This window comes from Amblyomma maculatum, chromosome 1, assembly GCF_055883805.1.
Source record: "Amblyomma maculatum isolate TAMU_Amacu chromosome 1, ASM5588380v1, whole genome shotgun sequence".
Classification (NCBI taxonomy): Eukaryota; Metazoa; Arthropoda; class Arachnida; order Ixodida; family Ixodidae; genus Amblyomma; species Amblyomma maculatum.
Window position 1 is genome coordinate 269482768 of NC_139344.1, and position 20050 is coordinate 269502817.

Below are 20050 nucleotides of genomic sequence, written 5' to 3' on the forward strand. Positions count from 1 at the left end.
AGTAGATGAGGCTCAAGAATGTTCTTAAAGTATGTGTTTGTGTCAATCTTCGCTCCTTTTGGCACAAAAATAATGGGAGTGCTTCCAGTGGCGGATACCCCTGTACAAACCATCACACATGCCGGATGGGTTTCGCGAAAATTTGCTACTAGCTGCATCATCAAGTTTGTGGCGTCGGAGCAAGTACACGAGAGTTCTGGGTGCTCTGATGTGCCTCCACTGTGAAAATTTGTTAAATTTTTTAATCGGTGAAGACCGTCATCATGCCCTCTTCCTTTGCGGCCCACGCCAAGAGCAGCCAGCATTTTTTTAATCTTCCCTCTCTCTATGCCTCCGTTAGGCCATGTCTTTTCTGCAGCTCGTAGCGGAACATATTTAGGTCCCGTCGAACAATTCGCCTCATTGTTGTGGCAGACACATTCAGCTCTTGGGCCAGACTTCTCATGCTCCTCCATGGCTGCCGTTCATTTCTTTTTTCACTATTTTTTTTAAGGCGAGGTGTGGCCACCATGAAAGAATGATCTCTGCGAGGTCGGTCCTGAAGTGGGCCGTGCTGAAAAGTCTAATGAACAATCTTGCGATGAATTGTGAGAAGTTTGCCTATCTCAGAAGGCGTGTGTCCGGCATCCCTCTGCGACAAGGTTGCGGGTCGGTGCTGACTATGGCGTGCCATGATCTTAAAAATGTGAACACGAGCATAAAGCACAGCTAACCCACTCGAACTGGTGTAAAGAAATATCAGTAAGAACGACGTGAAAAAACTTTTATATTAGGAGATCTAGTTATGGATCAGAGTGTGTGTCAGTAATTATGGCGCACTCGGTAAATGACTTATCTACACACATTCCTTCCAAGTATGTCTTGGTGCCACTTTGTCAAGAAACTTGATTTTCGAGAATAGAACACCTTAGTGGTGTATTTTAAGCACTACACTTCGTGTTGTAAAAATGCTTTCCATGAACAAATGTAATCTATTAGCCATTAAAATTCTGTATGCATTCACTCTATGTTGATAACCTTCAGACAGCATACACATCCTTCAACTTATCAATTCGTAAGAGGCAAATGCAGTTCAATGAATAAATGAATGCCCTGGGCTGACAAAATTTGATTTCGGTTTTCTGCGCAGGAAGCTGTTAAAGTTATGTTCTTGCCTAAACGAGGCATGCAGGGAACCTTTCTTCATCTTGCCCAGACGAAAACAGGTCCCTTTGTCGAAACCTTGGCTTAGCTTGTGAACTGAGGCTCTGCCTCAACCCTTGTTCAGTTCTCTTTCATACAGTGTTATTTTGGCATGCAAGAATCCTTCAATTGTAACGAATCAGCCTGTAACTTCATGCTAGTTTGGAAATGAGGTTTTATCGGAGACCAGCAACGTTTGTTCACTGGCCTGTGTTTGTCTTCTTGTGTTCCATAATATGAGGAGCTATACAAGTTTTTTCCATTCATTCAACATCATTTGAATATGCGTAAATAGGTTAGAACAATTCATTACAGAGTTTGACTGCTTGAAATTTTCATCAGATCGGTCTTCACTGATAGGAGCATAACGGTGCATGAGGTCTGAGGATCAAGAGAAAAGAAGACAAGGCTTTAGATAATTTATTGTAGTGCTGTATTTCTCCTAGTGTTTCAGTTTTGGTCTCTGTCCAGTGAGATGTCACAGTACTGTTCACAAGCCATGTGCGCTCACAAAGTGGCGACACTGCACTGCTCCGTCACCTGCAAATGTCTTGTGGTGGGTGTGTGACTCATAGCAAGCAGCGGAACAGTGAGTGCATCACTGTTCTGTTAACGCTTGTGTACTTATTTCTGACATCACAACTTGCATAAATGCTACGAGACAAAAAGGAAAGGTTAGCAGCATTGTGCCACCTAGGCATAGCCATCTTGGCATAGCTGGCCTAATATCATTGAAGTTTAATCATTGTTTTTTTTTTTTTTTTTAAAGCCTACAGAACTGAGGAGGCTAAGCCATGGGTTCTGCCAGTGGTTCGCAAGGTTGAGAAACAAATGGCCGAGGACACGTCACTTAACCACGAGTATCTTGGTCAGCTTGGTTTGGATGACTTTAGCAAGGCAGCCACTCGCATGCTGCTTGGTGAAGAAAATCAAGCCATCAAAGAAGGACGGGTAATTCTCATTACTTTAAGTCATGCATGTTCTGCCTTCCTAATAATGGTATTGAACCTTATGCTGTGTGCATCTTTTCATCAGGCAGTAGGTGTTCAGTGCCTGAGTGGAACGGGATCATTGCGAATTGGTGCAGATCTGCTATGCAAGCATGCCAAGTTTACGACTGTCTACATGTCTACCCCTACCTGGCGTAAGTGCAGATTGAGCTTGAATCATCTATTGTTAATCTAAACAATTTTTGCTTGTCTTTTGTGCAATGCCTATTCGGTATCTTTTTGCCTTTTACCTGGCGCACTGACTTAGTGGTTAGGAGCTCAGCTGCCGATCCAAAGTGCCTCATGCCTTGAAGAAAAGGAGTAGCAAATGCATCAGAAAGAGATCAGCTTTGAAGCACCAGCACAGCTAAGGTGAGCCCACAAAGAAATGCAAGAGGAATGAGGAAAATGGGATTCCTGAAATGTCAGCATCCGATGTCAGTCATGTAGGTGGGCGCTCTTCAGTGTGAAGTGACAACTCACTTTGAAGTGTCATGAGATCATTCAAGTTGCATCACTGCAAATGATTAGGTACTGATTGTTCTTGCTGACAAAACAACACAAGCTGACCTCTTTGGCAACCTTCTGGCAGTAGAAAAAATAAAATGGAAGAGGAAGGATAAAGACCTGAAGAAGCAAATCGAGAAGCCTCACACTGCAGTTGATCACTACGAAACAGACCTGAAATGACATAAAGAAGAATGGATTTGGAAATGCTGCATACATCAAGGAAGAGGCTGATCAGAAGGACGTTGCTGCAGTATTCCTCTTAAATAAATTATTGACTAAGGCAAAAGATGCCAACATGGTCAGAAGGTATAGTATGCCACTTCTTTCTGCTTAGGCACCTTTATAACAAGTCTTATGGACACACTGGGAAGGAATGAATTCTGAAGCTGCCAAGCAGAAACACGCTTCAAAATTTTATTGGGAGTACATTTGGAAAGCGGCTTTAGTGGTCTTACCCAACTAAAATTTGAGGTGGAGAAGCTTAACTTTCCATAGTCAAGAGCTTATTCCACGATTATTGATGACATGCGGATTAAAGCAAAGTGGCAAGCAACTGTCAAAGCTGATGCACTATGTTCTTATCAAGGTTGAGGAGGCTGGCTTCAAGATAATGTGCCTTGTCAGCAATGTGACATACAGGGGTGGAAGTGCTGCTCCATTTGCTCCATTCTGCTCCAAACTGCATTCCCTGCTCCATCCTTCTCCAAAATGCAATATTGCTCCAAAACTGCTCCAAACTGGCTGCCTTGATGTTCTGCCATCAAGGTTAGAAAAACACGGAAACAACGTCACAGCACCGGGGGCAAAGATGTCACGCATCTTGCACTGGGCACAAATGAAATTTTTGTAAGGGAGGGAAGCGCGGAGCATAATATTTGTTCGAAGTAAATTTAGGTGAGCCACAGGCAACTGAAGGGAATAATTGCAAAAAAAATGCACTGTGTGTGTGACATAGCACCTTCTCTCAGCCTTTTGAATCACCGATGGAGACAGAAGCGAGAGCAGCGAGCGAAGCAGATAGCGCAAACTACTGTGAGCCATTAGGAAACTTGTTTGACTGCAAAACCTGCATGAGTTATTCTTATGGTTCTGCTGTGAGAACAAGCAGGCACTTCACCATTGAACCTTTTTGTCATTGACAAGCTTGTCAGGCCTATGGCAGACAAAATCATACTTGAAGCGTTATGGGTTGGTACGCCAAACGTGTCAATCCCCAGGAAGCCTCGCAAGAGTGTTGGAAAGCCATACTGGGCCTACTGCCAAGGTGTCAAAAATGAGCCCCAGCATTGCTCAAGCAAAGAATGATAGAACTATTGGCAGGAGACAATGAAGTAACAATGCTGAAGTATGAAAAGGTTGTCCTTCAGTGCCATCTATATTTCCTGAAGGCACTACTGACCAGTGTTCAGGAATTTATCAACAGAGGCGTAGGATCAAAAAGGATATGCACAAGATAGAGAGCGGAAATGTTGTGCCCATTAATCTGAGCTCCAAATTAGTGACTCTGCTCGAGCGTATCGAAGTGGTAGACTCGACATTTTCATCTATGAAGTCAAAATAGGGAAATGCTTTAGGTCACATTAGATGTTCAGTTTTGAAGTACACCAGCAAGCGTTCCTTTTGCTGCGGTTCTGTTCCAAGTTGTTGGCCGTTTATCTTGTCAGAGATGAGTGCAAAGTTGGAAAGATATTAAACTTGCATAAAAAGGAATCAGATTGGAGGTTTTATATTTCAGAAAGAGAAAACTGCAATTATCAGAGGTGTTTAACCTTAGAAACCTGCTCCAAAACTCTTTTCATTGCTCCAAAGCTGCTCCAAAATGGCTTTATAACTGCTCCCAAAGCTGCTCCAAAATTCTCAACGCTGCTTCCACCCCTGGGCATAGTAAATGTTAATGGGATGAAGGAACTCTGCTGCAGATTTTTCACCTGCAGGGCACAGTATTCATTTGATACAGAGAGACTGAAAACCATTCACTTTCAGTTTCTAGTATGTGACATCGAAAAGAAGGGAGAGATATCATCTTCTCACTTGAAGTTATATGAAATGCAAGAGGCAGCAGTCTGTGAGGAATTTAATTCGTCATCTAATTTAATTGTAAAGCCTATGAGGAATTTTATTAGGGAATGTTTGGGGGCCGGGGAAGCACTTCTCCTGAAGTCGCATCTGCCCTGGAGTTCTTAAAACAAAAGGCTGCTTTCAGTTACCATCCTTTTTTTCTGGTTATGCAGGGCCAACGTTTCATATATCTGTTGCTAGTTCCTCCTGCATGACACAAGCAGCAAACAGCAACACCTTGAGCCAAGGTTTGGCTCAAGGTGTTGCTTGATTGGCTTGAGGTGACATTTCCGCTCTGTATCGATGCACATGGCTTTCTGACAGTTCAAACATATTGCTACGAACATTTGGTTGGAGGTGCGGTTCATCCCCATCCTCGCTTTGCACCGTCGAAGCCAACCATGCGCCGGGTCCATCGGCTGAGAGCCCGTGGAGATCGCCGCCCAGGTTTGACCCAGCCCTTTGTGCTCAGACCCGACCAGCCGCTATCCCCAGCCCCGTCTCCAGCCCTGACCACAACACATGACGACCAGGAAGAGCCCAAAGCCGACCCGACCGACTCCACGACGAAGCGACCTCACGACCACTCAAGCGAAGACAGCACCCCCGCCCAAGCCGTTCGGCGGGTCCATGAGCCTTGGCCTTCGGCAAACGGTGAAGATTGGACCTGATGCTCTAGGGCAAGCATTCATCCCATCTTTGCATTCATTCCAGCGTTTCATGTCCTAATCCTGTGTCTGTGTTCATCGTCACTTCATGCAATGGATTTCTAGCAATCGATCGAGACGATCGCTCGGTGGCCCCGGGTAGTGCTACGAAGATGACGAAGCGGGCAGTGGCGCGGGGTGGAGCGCTCGCGCCAGGCCCGCTGGCCATTAAAGCATATTTCATCGTCATGTCATCACATCGTTCTGTTTCGGTTGTGTCGCCGTGTTTCATCGCTTGTCATGTCACCACGTAACAATATGAAGCCCTCATGCTGACTGCATACTTTTTAGCTGCCTGCATTTGGTACTTATTATTGAGCATAAGTTCTTTGCTCTGACTAGAAAATTCAGTAGTGACCCTATTGAGCTGTTGTTATTTAAAACTTTGAGGTAGCCATTGGGCTGCAGTGATCAGCAGGACATGGGCTCTGTATTGTCAGGACTTCAGGAAATCTTGAAGATTGGCATCACAGCGGCCTCGGAATACAGCAGTGTGTTGCATCATGACCATCACAGCAAAGCATTTACAGTTTCAATAGCAAAGGCATCTGAGAGGGGTGATGATTTGCCAATGGCCGCTGTGCAGCTGTTGAGATGCTTAAATGTGCAAAGTGTGCCTTCAACTCTCCCTGCCTGCCTTACGGTTGTCTGCAGCATTATGTGTAGGTGGGTGCATAGAGTGTGAGGAGTGTTGTGTACTTGCTGCAAAACCATCAATTTATCAGCCACTTTAGCACTTCACTCGGTAACTGGAGAGAGGGGTTTAATTCATTGTTCAGATGAGCTGCTGTACATTTTCCACCCTGACATAGGCAGCAGTGCCAGCTGTGTCCTGATCACACCTCCTGAAGTGTCTGGTAAATGATAGAGGACGCCATCAAACTTTGGCTGAAGTCATGATCACCAGTGTCATCAGACTGCTGCTCTGTCTGCACACTAATGGACAAAACTCATTCTCGGAAATACATGAAATTGTAAAGCAGCTGCTGTTGATTTTAATTATATAAATACATACTGCTCCCTGTGCTCCTGTATTTTGTTGTTATACATCAGTGTACGAATCATGATTTATTCTAGCTCCCCTGCATCAAAACATAGCACTGCTGAAAATGAATCGTGTAGTGCTCTGTGCAAGTATGCACATTGTATGAAATCACATTGAAAATCTCATATGCCTTGGCATCCAGACGTTATTTAACCGTTATGCATAGAGGATAAGTCAGTCTTTCAACTAGAATAGAAAGAATAGTCGTAATGCAGATTTAAAGTAGTTCCACTTGTGACAAATAACAGCGCCATGCGCAGCCAGCGCACTTCGTGCTCATCGCCGCGAGTGCCCAATTCCTATGTGAGTGGTGCCATCAGCAGTGAGAATGGCGGTGCCGCGCAGCATTTGTGACGGCACCACTCCATTGTATTAGCGTTGGGCTACTGACGGGCACAAACTATACAGGAGATTTACGCATGTCATAAGGATGCACAAAATAAATCTCCTCCAGCAAATATGTTTTTGTCACCTTATGGTCATCATGAGCATATTGTCATGTACTCAGTATCATGCAAGTGTTGATGCAGCAGATTCTGAGTTTTTTCTGCCATATAGTTGGTGTGACTAAATATATATCTTCTGCACTCCTATGATTTTTTCGATTTGTCATCCTGGACTGTTCGGAACTGCTGGAACCCTTGTCCACTATTTGATTTGACAGGACAGCTCCTCCCACTAGTGCGACTCTTCGGAAGGTTTATTTTCTTTTTTAAATTATTATTGCAGTTAAAACATATACAGCAGGCTGAAATATTTCGTTAAATTGTGATCTTGTAAATATTGAGAAAATAATTTTTCAGTTTTTCTAAATCTGGAAATTCAACATGGCGACACCGAAATGCTACCTACCACTGCATCATATTTTCTGTTAATATATGTCTGCGCATATGAAACATCAGCGAGGGCGACTCAAATTGCTTGTGCATGAAACTGAAGGAAAACAAAACAGCACACCTCTGTGTTCTTGAGAGAACTGCGAATTTATTTTGCAATGAAGGAACTTTTGTGTTCGCCTGTGTGCGTTTCGCCAGTAGAGGGCGTACACATTTCACATAGCCCAAAAGCGCTTTCAGTGCATCCTTGGTTCCCTCTTGGGCCCCAGCAAACTACCTCAAGAGATCAGCAGTATCCATCACCTGACTTGGAGTGGGCACAGGAGCTTCCGAGCCATCCGCATCGTCCTTATGTTCCGACTGCCCTGGCGCACCTGCGATGCTCTTGACGATACCTTCATCATCTAAGAGTAATGAGATGCTTTAAGGCGATAAGATCGCATGCCCGAAAAAAAGCCCGTCGGCGTGTTTCAAAATAAAAAATGACCGCTTATTTCACTTATTTATTTGAAGAAAACTTCTCTTTAATCGAGTTCGCTGGCAAAGTTAGTTTGTTAATTCGGGTTCATGACAAGATTAAAACCACATGAGTATCTGCCAAAGGGTGAAAATTTGTTCGTTAGATTGGGAACTTCTTAAATTTGGGTTTCATGAAATGATGTTTTAACTGTATTAAAATATGGTTCCACAGAAGTCCAGGGGCTCTCCTCATGGAGCAGACGACAGTGTCACATGCACCACTTGTGGCCGTATTGAAAAAGAGTCATACTCCTTGTTGTGCAAATCGCTCTTCAAATAAGGGCCACTCACGGCAGGCGAATAATGAAATGCTTGCATTATTCAGCAACACCTTTGGTATGCATGGTGCCGCTGTATGTGCTTCAAATTCACGCTTGTTTCATTTCTGATTGTTCTCTCCTTGGGTGCAGTGTGGAGTGTGTCTGTACGAGTAGTGACATAGTGATGGAATCGAGTTTTCTGTCTATCAAGGCAAACTTGGTACATTCTGTTGATGAGGAAATGCAGGCATTTTTTTCACGGATCGTACGTGATATCACAAAGGGACCACATGTAGCAGTTTAGTGAGTGGAAATGTTTACTAGGCAGACAACAGCGAGGCACTTGGCAAGCGTATGTTAGGTGCTCAAAATACATTGGATCTGGGACTTCCCTGCTTAGCGGAGAGCTACTTATGTGCATCGCTAATGATTCTACTTCTAGCGCGCACATAGTGTTGAGGAACAAGTCCTGAGCTTGGCAAATCAAAGACACCATTGATTGACATGCACATTTTTGTAATTCAATAATGGTTGTTCTCTCTTTGTTTCAGCTAACCATGCATTAGTTTTCAAGCATTCTGGCTTTCAAAATCTGAAGCATTACCGTTATTGGGATGCCAAGAACCGTTGCCTTGATTTTGATGGCATGATTGAAGATCTGCAGGTACGGCTAGTACATTATTTCATTTACTCTTTTGTGCTTGTTCTGTGTACAAACTCTTCACATGGGTGGCAGGTTTTGAAGTGATAAACAGTGCTCAGCATGTCTTAAGTGATTTCTTCTGATTTTGTTTTTCACACTTGCCACTTAGTAATCAATGCAACACTGCTTTTCTATAAGTTTGAGTGAAGTACTGAGGTGGAACTTTATGATGAAAGCAGGGGTAATTAGTATGTTTCACTTGCTTGCATTACCATCAGATTATCTGAGTCATGATGGCTCCTCGCAAAAATGTGAGTCTGTATGTGTTTACTGAGGCAGCTGCGGCAAATACATCCGAGGTAATAGCCCTCACGGTAATTGCATTTCTATTGCATTCCCTCTTGGAAGTTAGTTGCGACAAGCATGAAAAGGAAATTTTTTTTTTTCTGTTTTGTTCATTTCATATTTTTAACATTTGTTTATTTTGCAGGGTTTTAAAATTTATGTATTGAACTTTGAAACTGGCTAATGTTGCCAACACCTATCACAATGGCTCAGTGATTATGGTGCTTGACTACTGAGCCAGTTGACCCAGGTGTGATCCCAGCTGCATTTTAATGGAGGAGAAATGCAAGGCGTACGTGTGCTGTGCTGTGTCAGCGCAAAAAACTACAGGTGACCAAAATTATCCCAAGCTTTCCACTACGGCACCCCTGATAGCCTCAGTTGCTTTTGAAGTTAAACCCCATAAACTAAATCAAACTATGTTGCAGCAGCTGACTGGCTCACTGACTGAGCCATTTCATAAGGTATTTGCTTCTAAGCTTGTTGGTTCTAAGCTAGCATATTAAGCTAATATGCCAGCAAACTTGTTTCTGTGTTATTAATTTGGTTATTACCACATACAGTCCAGATTTGATGTTAGCAACGTGCACTTTTTCTCCTTCATTCTTCTTGCAAGATTTTTTTACTTTCCCAGAGTTTTTGATATTATGAAATGATATCTTTAGTAGCTCATGTTGCATTAATAAATATTTTTCTTCAATGCAACTAATTTTGCTTTTTAAGTACTAGTGTTAAGAAATCTAAGCACTACAATATTCCAAAATAGGCAGATGTTTTGGCCTGCAAAAGTTGAACAGCTTAACAATCAAAAATAGTGTCCTTGAGTAGGATGCTCTTTTACTGTTTAGCACTTCTCTGATATGAATTGATAATCTTAAATTTAATGACGCTGATATCTTCACACTACTAATAAAGTATAATGGGCAACTAATCAAACTCTCAGTCCTGAGAACATTTCGGCGAACAAATGAAGATGAAATGAGAGGCTTCGTTATGAGATACTTAAGAAAGGAGCCAATAGTGGCTCTTGGCGTCTTTCTTAAGAGGGGACACGGTGCACAAAAAACGCGATTTGGGATAAAAGATCCGTGTTCGATTATTGTTTTTGATTTCTGGACAAATAAAGAACCTCTCAGCCAAATTCTTTTTCATGAGAGTGCTCTAGAAGCGAAGGAATTCTTATTTATTGAAAGAGCGGCAGCACCTTCACACTCCTTTGGGCCCGGGGATACGTCCCGCCAGCGCCTTTTTGAAAGTATGCACGCAGGGTGTGTATTCGGCCTAGCGTGCAGTGTGTACCCTTGCCAGAAGTATCATTCCTTCCTTTTTCTAACACGCATGGGCGCCTCCATTGAGAGTAGAAAGAGTGTATGAAAAAATGAAGAAAAAGCATGAAAATCGAACGGCAAGCCTTAATTGGTTAGAAGGCTAAAACTTGAGGTGCAAAGGCGGCATGTGACATTTGAAATGTTTCATGCCATGCGAGGGTTCGCTTTGTCAGACCACGTGTGATCACCTCCAGGGCTAAATCTAGTCACCTTGCTTTTACGGTTTCTTCAATCATGCATATTTGTTGGAAGGATGCCAGCTCGTATACGAAGTTTGCATCATGCAATGGCTTAGACTGAGCCACTTCACGAAAGCGAGCGGCCGATGCAACACAGGCCAACCTCTCAGTTTTTTTCTGTCAGAATAACTGTACAGACAGCTGTAGCACTGGCTCTTCTACACTTCACTGAAGGACCAAAATAGCTGGAAAAAGTCTTAGACTAGCCTGACATTGGCTTGTGGCACACACGCGGTCGAAATCATAGAAAAAAACAACAAATTGTGTGGTGTGCGGAGACCTCAGAGGTGACCAGAAAAAAGCGACAACTTGAAGCTACTACTACCGAGCAGCATATAGGTGCAGAAGGACTAACATATGCTGCTGGGGTGTTTTTTGGATCTTTGCATCCATATATCTCCATTTTTTTCGGTAAACTGTCAGCTTAGATTATCCTTCTGCCATTACTTTATAATATTAGTACTGTAGGGGCTTTCTGGAGGAAGATTTTGTGAGGAACACAACAGTGGGTCTATTTTTCTGGTTTTTTTTTTTTTTTTACTCATAAGAGATCAGAACATCAGTCATTAACATTGTTGAATCGTCCAAAAGTCATGGTGTTATATTTGAACAACATTTATCCTGGAATTTGCATTTGAACATGGTGTCTAACAAAATTGCCAAAGTAGTCGGAATAATATGAAACTAGCTCCTTTCTACCAACCAGTATAAAATCAGTTATATATAACGCCCTCATTCTTTCGCTTCTTAACTATTGTCACCTTGTTTAGGGAAATACCACTGCTTCGAACATGCATAAGCTGCTGCTACTGCCAAAAAAAAAAAAAATCTGTACGCATTATTTTCAGATTCTCTTATGATTCTCACACCGCACCCCTTTTTGATAACCTGAAAATTTGCCCAGTACAATCTCTATATAATGAAAAATTGCTGAAGCAATATTACAAAAGCAAACACCTCAGAAATAATTTTATTTCGATATTAGTGAGCCCAACAAGAAACACTGATGTCTATGAAACTCGTCATCATGAAATTGCAGTTCACGTTAGCATCATTACTAAACATACAAGGGCTATAGTTCTAAGGAAAAAAGTAATAAAAGATTGTGAAAGCCAAGGAGAAGAGTAGAAAAAACTGGCTACTTTTTTTTTTCTTTTTCTTTTTTTTACTATTGCGGTCATTCACACTTCTTTGTTGCTCAATGGGGGGAAGTCTTGGACTAGTTTGTCCAATGTTGTCGCTGTCTAAAGATATTTTTATTTATTATACGATTTCTTTATCTACTTCGTATTACTACCAAAAGTGTTACTTTGCTTCTAATACCATTTCACTGTTTTTACGGTTACAGTATACTTTGTTTATTTTTCCATGTTCTGTACTGAATTTGTTATCATATAGTTACTGCCAATGCCATCCTTAATATTATGCATGTATGCATAAATATGTACTGAAAAGGGGCATAGATCACATCAGGCTGTGTTTTCTTAATCTTTTTGTCCGTGCACCTGACCTCTGTAGCGAAATCAAATAAATTGATTCTGAATTTTGAAGTTTTAAAGAATGATGGTAATGAAGGAACCAGTGCTGTTATTTATATAGCATTCCTTTAAAATATATCAAAACTAAGCAAATTAATTCCATAGCTGTGTGCTCAAGCGACATTCATGAGGCCACATATCTAAAAACATTTGGAAAATTTTTTCAGAATAATAGTTTTCCCAAGCAAGCATAGTCATCCTTGTCGCATAAGTTGCATAACACCCTCATACTTATTCTAGAATAATGAAATTTGGCATAGATGGCGCCAGAAGTGCTCTATATTTATAGAGCACTGCTATTATTATATTTATATTTATATTTATCCCTGCAAGTTTCAGTGAAATCGAGCAGGTAGTTTGAAATTTCACTCTTTTGGGCAGCGTTTGGATAGTTTGGGCAGCGGGCTTTCATTTTTGACGAATAAAAAGGGCTGCGCTATGGCTACCATGTTGAAAACACTTAGGCAGGATTATTTTCATGGTGTTCGACAACTTTCCAGGTTACAGCTGAGCATTTATAGTGACCCAGAAAGGTGGCTCGACAAACACAATCACATGAGAAGAAACACAACGCAGGCGCACACTACCAACTATAATATGGATCTGAACACACACTTCCTCTTCACCACTCATCCTCTCCTACACCCAAGTAAAGCCTTTGTCAAAAGTGTAGAGCCCAGGGGGTCCGCTTCTGAGCCGTGTAGTGGCACTAGTTTAGCATAAATGGAGGTCTTTCCCATTGGAGAGTGTAGGGCAAAAAATCTTCTTACCACCAAGAGATTCGGAAACGCAGAAAATGCATTACAAGCCGCAGGAAGTGTCTCAGAAGCAGACCCCCCGGGCTCTACACTTTTGACAAAGACTGTACATCTTTACACACCTCTTCTTTGCCTAGAAGGTAGCAGCACTTTCTTCTCCGCAGAACTCAAACATCGTCCAAGCATGACAGACACAAATTCTACACTCAAGTACATCTCCACACATCTCTTCTTTGCCCAGCAGCTATTACCACAATCGTCCCAGTGTAACACAACCATCATCCAAGCAGGACAGTCACAAAGTCCACCACATAGACACACACTAGCAAACGACCACCACACATGCCCCTCAAGCTGTGATTTATAGTGACATTTAAAATGTTAATTAGTTCATGTTGACTAATTATTCAAATAGGCAGAACGAAAGATACCAATGCATACTTTTCATGACTTAGTAACACTCACTTTATTTCAGTTGGGAAGAGTGCTTAGGCTTTTTTTTTTTTTAAATCTTGGTTCATCTTGGCTGGGACTTCCTGTATATAACTGCTGTGAAGATATCACCAGCTTGCTGTCACATTCCCTAAGCTATTGCCAGTGCTGAAATAGGCTGGCACATGGCATTTTTTATATTTTTATTCATATTTGATGGTATAGTGAATCATTAACATTCTGTGCATGCAGACAGCAACTTGAACTGACTCCTTAAAAAAGGTTGCTGCTGTCACAAAGTGCCCTGTATGTAAAAAGCATTGTATATTTTTTTTACTAGGCCGAAGGCACGGCGGTGCATAGTTTCAATTATTGGTGATGAAACTGATCTATGTTCAAGTTAATAGGCTATGTTTTACATAGAGATCAGTGAAGCAGGGAGGGATGGACCGAGTATGAATTATCCAGAATTTTAATTAAGGAAGTTTGAATTGACAGGCTTTCACTACAGGAATCACTGATGTGATACTTTTGTTGGGTTGATCCTTTTGTGTGGTGCAAAGGGGAAGAGAAGGTGCAGAAGGCTTTCCCCTGAAATCCACGCAGGCTGATTACTGAAAACTGGTAAAAAAAAGCAGGTCATTTAATGTGTGCTTGCATGTGTGTGTATAAAAGAGAGAGACATTATTTAACCAACAATTTTTCTGAGCTGTGACAGGCACTGTGCATGTTTATTAACTCATGAAACTACTAAATAGCTAGTAATATAAGTGTCCCCCACAGCAGTTTATTAATGAGTGTTTTGATGTGAGTGTTTCAACCATCCTACTGGCAGATGTCCTGTGAGAGACTAAACAATGAAATTGTTGTATTCCTCTTCCAGTCATAAGGGCAGTCGTAAGTAAACTTGGGATATTTTTTCATGCAAATTCATGCTTACATATATCAATGTACATAGCACTGGGATTGAAACCTGGTCACTGAATGACATTTGCAGAGTGGGTTTAGTTCAGCTAGTGCAGTTGTGACATTTGCGTAATTCTAGATACCAAGCTGTGTTAATTGAGGATTATTGTAGTGACCTTGAGCCTGCATCTTGATGCATCAGAATGTATACTTGCCAGCAAGTTATCCGGGACATACCTGAATTTTGACCAAACCTCCCAATTGTACAAACATGGCCCAATTTCTCTTGAAAATTTCCCCTAGATTTGTTTAGAATTGCAATAAAATAAAGATATTCGAAGCTAACCATTATATCTTGCTCATTCTGCTTATCACCTGATTCCAGCGAACCCGTAACTACTACAGCTGCCAGCAAAGTTTTCTACCTTCAAGCTTTGCGTCTCTTTCGTACTTGCATGACGAGCCATCAGCTTTCCTGAGAGGAGACTGACTAGTTTCTGACTAGTTTTCCGAAGTAAACGAAATTCAAAAATTTGATTTTTCTGACTGAACAGTGTGTTTCAGATCTCATATCGCTGATCTCGTGCAAAAGCCACAATGTTAATTTTTTTTTTTTTAATCATTGGGATGTGTTGCAAGCAAGTTAATTGCAGGCAGAGTTTGGTTATAGACTCCATAGGTGTGGTAGCCATTTGAAATTGTCACCATTCTGACATTATGAAACAAGTAGCACAGTTTGTGGTTCGCAATACCATCTGCGCTGCTAATAATAAGCACGGTTGGAACCAGTGACGCGACCTGCATATGCCCTACTAGCTGGGTGACCACATTTGACGAAGGTTACGTCACGCAGAGTGCAAGGCAAGGGCGACCTTTGTCTTTGTGTGAATCATTCGTGAAGGGGGAAAATATGTTAAAAAGAATGCCAGCCTTTCAGAAATAGTTCACTGTGAGTTGTCATGGCAATCTGCAAACCTCGCTGATGAATTATGTGTCATTGTAGTTTCAACCTTGCGTGACACGGGGTTCTGAGAAAAAATAAATGATTAAACGTAGCAACGGAGGCCGTTGGAAAGTAACCTAACGTTCCAAAACTTTTTTTATTGTAGTATTACTGCATTTAATGCCTCTAGAAAGTGTGCTGCAGAAATTTTCTGGAGAGAGCAGAAAAGTGGGCAAAGTTTTAAAAAGGTGAAGAAGGGTTGAGGGGCCTTAGTCTGGTAGCCCATATTTCAACAAGAGAATCTTTCTTCGAAGACAAGGTACTATCCTGGACACGTGCACTTGATGCATGCTGCACCCTCTGCCCCTGAATTTTGACTTTGGCAAGTTGGCAGGCATGAGAATGCTCATTATTACAAAGGTTTCACTTTACTTACAAATACCTGTAAATGCAGAAAACTTGGCAGGTCGCTAGTGGTCCATCTGTCATAGAATTGAGCCCATACACTGCAATGATTCAATGATTTAGGCACCTGACTGCTTACTTCTAATGTTGCAGGATAGTATACCAACCATAGTGGCCACATTTCAGTGCAGGCGATATGCAAAAATGTCTTGGTGCTGTGTGATACCAGTGTGTGTTTGGGAACCCGAGATGTTTGAAATTAGTTCGGCGCTTTCCATTTTGTCACTTTTCATAGCCCATGCGCAGATCTTGATATGTTGGACCTCACATACCACACCATACCTTTCTTGGTTCGTGTGAATAACAAAGCTTTAGCAGTCGGAAACACGGTCATATTGTGAAGCATTATTAGTTGAAAAGTGGTATCATTGCTTACCATAAAAGGTGCCGGAAACCTTTTTTGAGCATTGTAAGTAAACCCGTTTTATGGGCAATGTGTAATGACCAGAAAATGCTGCTGCCACTTGACTGTTCTGAACAGCCCAAATCTTCTGGGGCTTGCAGCTGTTGTGGCAACAAAAATGAAACAGCGTTCTGCTTAATGAGAGACTCAACCGATTCATGGAGTCACTTTGCATCATGGTCTGCCCCTTTCACTCCTTTCTTAAAAGAGAATGATGCATTAGCACATGCGAATCAGCACGTGGTACTTTCCTGTGACTACTAAATAATGTATGGTAATTGAATTCATTCACTTATGCTGTTTGTTTTGCTGCCCGAATGATAGTTGTGACGTCAGCATACGTCATGTGATGCCTGAAAAAACTGCCATGCAATTGCTGCTTCACTTCTTTAATTCACTACCTTGATGTCTTAAAAACTGGACTGACGAGTGAAGAAGCAGTGATTATATTGCAGTTTTTTTTTCATTCCTTGTATGATGTTTACTGACCAATCGCTGCCTTAGGCGATCTGATGCTGCCTCTGCTGAACGAGGACACTTATGTCTCTAGCCATGCTATGACTGATGATTGGACATCACATCCTCGTTCTGATGCCTCCTTGGAAAACCAGTGCAAAAACAAGGACAACAGAGAATAATTGACAAACACAGTGTTGTCTGTCTTGCAAATGAAATGTTAAGCGACTGAAAGAAGTACATTTACACCATCTAGACATGCGCATGCAGGAAGGGAGGCATAAAAAAAAAAGTAAAATTACTAGCAGGAATGCCTCGTCACCGATAATGTCTACTCAGCTTCTCGTTCAAACAACTGTATGGAGGGATGACTGATGCATTCCTCTCCACTCCTCCAATAATGGAAGGCTTCAGACACTTCTCGGGTTAATCTGCCTGGGAGGCGTAACAAGATCAGAAATTGATCGAAGAGCAGCTTACGTAATGACTTCTTTTTTGTCTTATCTCCTTCCTTCTGCCCACACATGACACAGTGTTTAGACAGATTCGTTCTAGCCGGGCTGACAGAAAGTACAGAAAGTACTCTCTCAGCATCACATTAATGCAATGACCCGTCTGCCCGATATAGTAGCGTCCACACAGCATGGGTACTCGGTATACCACCCCATCCTTACAAGGCCCGCTGGGGTGGTGCAGTGGTTACGGCGCTAGACTACTGTTCCCAAGGACGCGGGATCGAATCCCGGCCTCGGCGGCAGCTTTTCGATGGAGGCGAAAAGCAAGGCGCCTGTGTGCTGTGCGATGTCAGTGCACGTTAAAGGACCCTAGGTGGTTGAAATTTCCGGAGTCCTCCTCTACGGTGCCTCTCACAGCCTGAGTTGCTTTGAGACATTAAATCCCACAAACCAAACCAAAACATCCTTACAAGGCACTTAGTCCCTCCTGTGCCTAATGCCGCACCCGCGAAGCCTTCCTTCCTCAGCATGCTTCCCTTCCCACATGCGCGTGTCTAGATGGTATCAATGTAATTCTTTTCGTCGCTAAACATTTCAGTTATGGGACAGTGTTGCGTTTGTCCGTTATTCCCCGTTGTCCTTGTTTTTTGCACTGGTTTTTCTTGAAATGAACCCATTCTAATTATCCAGTTCGCCATGCTCCTCAAAGTTGCTTTGTTCGCTAGGTCACTTATATGTGAGGGCATTGCTGTGGGCTTGGAAAACGTTAAGGCAAAAGCCTTTCAGGCTCATGGAACGAAATTTTGTGCGCGAGAGTTGTGTGCGAGATCTCTCATATTCCGCGAGATGTGTTCTTGTCTAGCGTTCCTGCCATCTGCAATCCCACACTTGAACGCACGCCAAGGAATGCCATGCGACAGGAGCGATGGTGTACCGTCCAAACTCCCACTTGCCGGAAAAAGTGTGATAGATACTGCGCCTTTCCTTTCTTGTAAACCAGTTATAATTATATGTAGCACTGCAACGAACGCCGATAAGATGCAAACTATGAGAGGCAAATGATAGGAGAGGAAGGGTATGCTTTCACCATTCTCCTCTTAAGGGACATCTAAGAGACCCTCTAATTTTTGCAGGTTGCCTGTAGCTACACAACATGTCAATAAACTTCTGAGCCATATGGCTGTTCTTGCAGCAGAGAACCTTAAAATTTTATTTTGCAAATGTCTGTCATCTCCTGAATTTATTTTGAGCCCCTGCCATCTTTAAAATTTTACAGTTATCTCTTCTTGTACATCACAATTTTTTGAGTATTAGAAGCAACATGTGTTGATAGGGGCAAAGCAACCATGAAAGGAGACCAAGGAAATACAGTGAGTCACACATAGCATGTTGGCAATCAATTTACACAAATGCAGTATTGCTAGGATCTTGCCGTGCTGGTACACACGTTTAGCTTCATTTCTAATAGGAGTCACACTACAAGAGCCTCGGAGGCTCCAGGGCATGGTTTTTCACTTCCGGTGACTTCATTCTTACAAGTGTAGCAATCAAAAGAACATTTTTTGGTAGTAGGTTTCAAGAATGGTGCTCCTTCATAGACAGTTTTCACAGCTTAATAAGTAGTATTCTGGGACATGGGCATGCCTTATTTCATTTGGCTTTTTATTTTTTATAGAATGCTCCAGAAGACTCTGTCATCGTGCTGCATGCCTGTGCTCACAACCCTACAGGCATCGATCCCACCCAGGATCAGTGGAAGAAGATAGCTGAAGTCATCAAGGTTTTGCATTTTTTCACATTACCTGAGCAACATACTTATGATGGTAGTAAAGTAAAGTTAGTGTCATGAAATGAATAATAAGTATGGGTTCAAGATATACCTGATAACAGAAGCAGAAGTTCCAATAATATTTGATCTGCACACAGAGCATATATAAATTTGGGCAGCCATGTTTCATAGCTGTTCTCATTTGAGGATATTTGCTTTCATTAATCTACTTCTGGCACTCTTTGCTCTTCCTGAGCTACAAAATGTGTGCAAATACTCAGTGTGCAACTGTAAACGTGTTGTCAGTTCAGGTACAACACATGTGCTACCAGGATACCAGGTCACACAGCTTGGCATGCCACTGCTGCAGTGCCCAATTCTGAAACGCAACTGCTGGTTCGTGAAGCTTTCTCCGAAGGGTTGTGCACAACGAGCTCATCTTGTGAAGTCATACTAACATTTGCCATTGCTTCATATTATAGCAAATATTTTCCAAACTTTGATGGCTGCAGAAATGGCTGCTACATCGCATCAACTGTCTGACACACTGTTCACTAGTCTTTTGTAACCAAAAACAATAGTATCAGTTCAATTCACCCACACTGAGTCTATAGAAATGAGTGTTGAGCCCTGAAATTCTTATATCACCTGATATATTATGTTTGCAGACGGCTGCTGCAGTTAGCACGTTTTTATAGTAATTAAATGGTGTTAATTCTGTAATAAGAGCATATGGTAGGCAACTCCTGGGTTTGATGGAAGGGAAACTTTTTCTGCTCACACTTGATGGTGTCTTTTTTTTTTTTTTTTTCCCCAGGCCAAGAAGCTGTTTCCCTTTTTTGATTGTGCTTACCAAGGATTTGCTTCTGGAGACTTGGAAAAAGACAGCTGGGCCATACGCTATTTTGTTTCCTTGGGTTTTGAATTGGTTTGCGCACAGTCATTTGCCAAAAACTTTGGTCTGTACAGTGAGTATTCCACTTTGCAGCTTAGCCACAGGATCAGTGCTGGAAATTTTGTTGTCTGCTGGTGCTTAATGGAACCAGAATCCTTCTCTGGTAGAGCACTGCCATCTGGTGCATATTTCTGTAACACTTTATTATCTTTTTGCTTTGGATTTGTAGTCATTATGCTTCATGAAGCTTTATATTATGCATTCTGGTCTTGTTGGTGCTTGAGGTTTGCAGAGGTTCTGATTTTTAGTGAGCAATTGATCTGTGGTGATAAACTGCTGGATTCCCCAGAAGTTACAAATTCACAACTGA

At 42.0% G+C, this 20050-nt stretch overlaps 1 protein-coding gene across 2 annotated transcripts in view; it reads left to right on the forward strand.

The window, feature by feature from the left end:
* The window catches only part of Got1 (Glutamate oxaloacetate transaminase 1), a 51565-nt gene that overhangs the window by 18016 nt on the left and 13499 nt on the right, over positions 1–20050 (forward strand). Inside the window, exons 2-6 of one of the 2 annotated variants that reach the window (XM_084591234.1) lie at positions 1952–2133; positions 2218–2326; positions 8658–8770; positions 18693–18797; positions 19603–19753. In XM_084591234.1, coding sequence (XP_084447360.1) covers positions 1952–2133; positions 2218–2326; positions 8658–8770; positions 18693–18797; positions 19603–19753 — 660 coding nt within the window. Of the gene's footprint in view, positions 1–1951; positions 2327–8657; positions 8771–18692; positions 18798–19602; positions 19754–20050 lie in introns of both variants that reach the window. The other variant, XM_084591233.1, reaches the window with a different exon arrangement.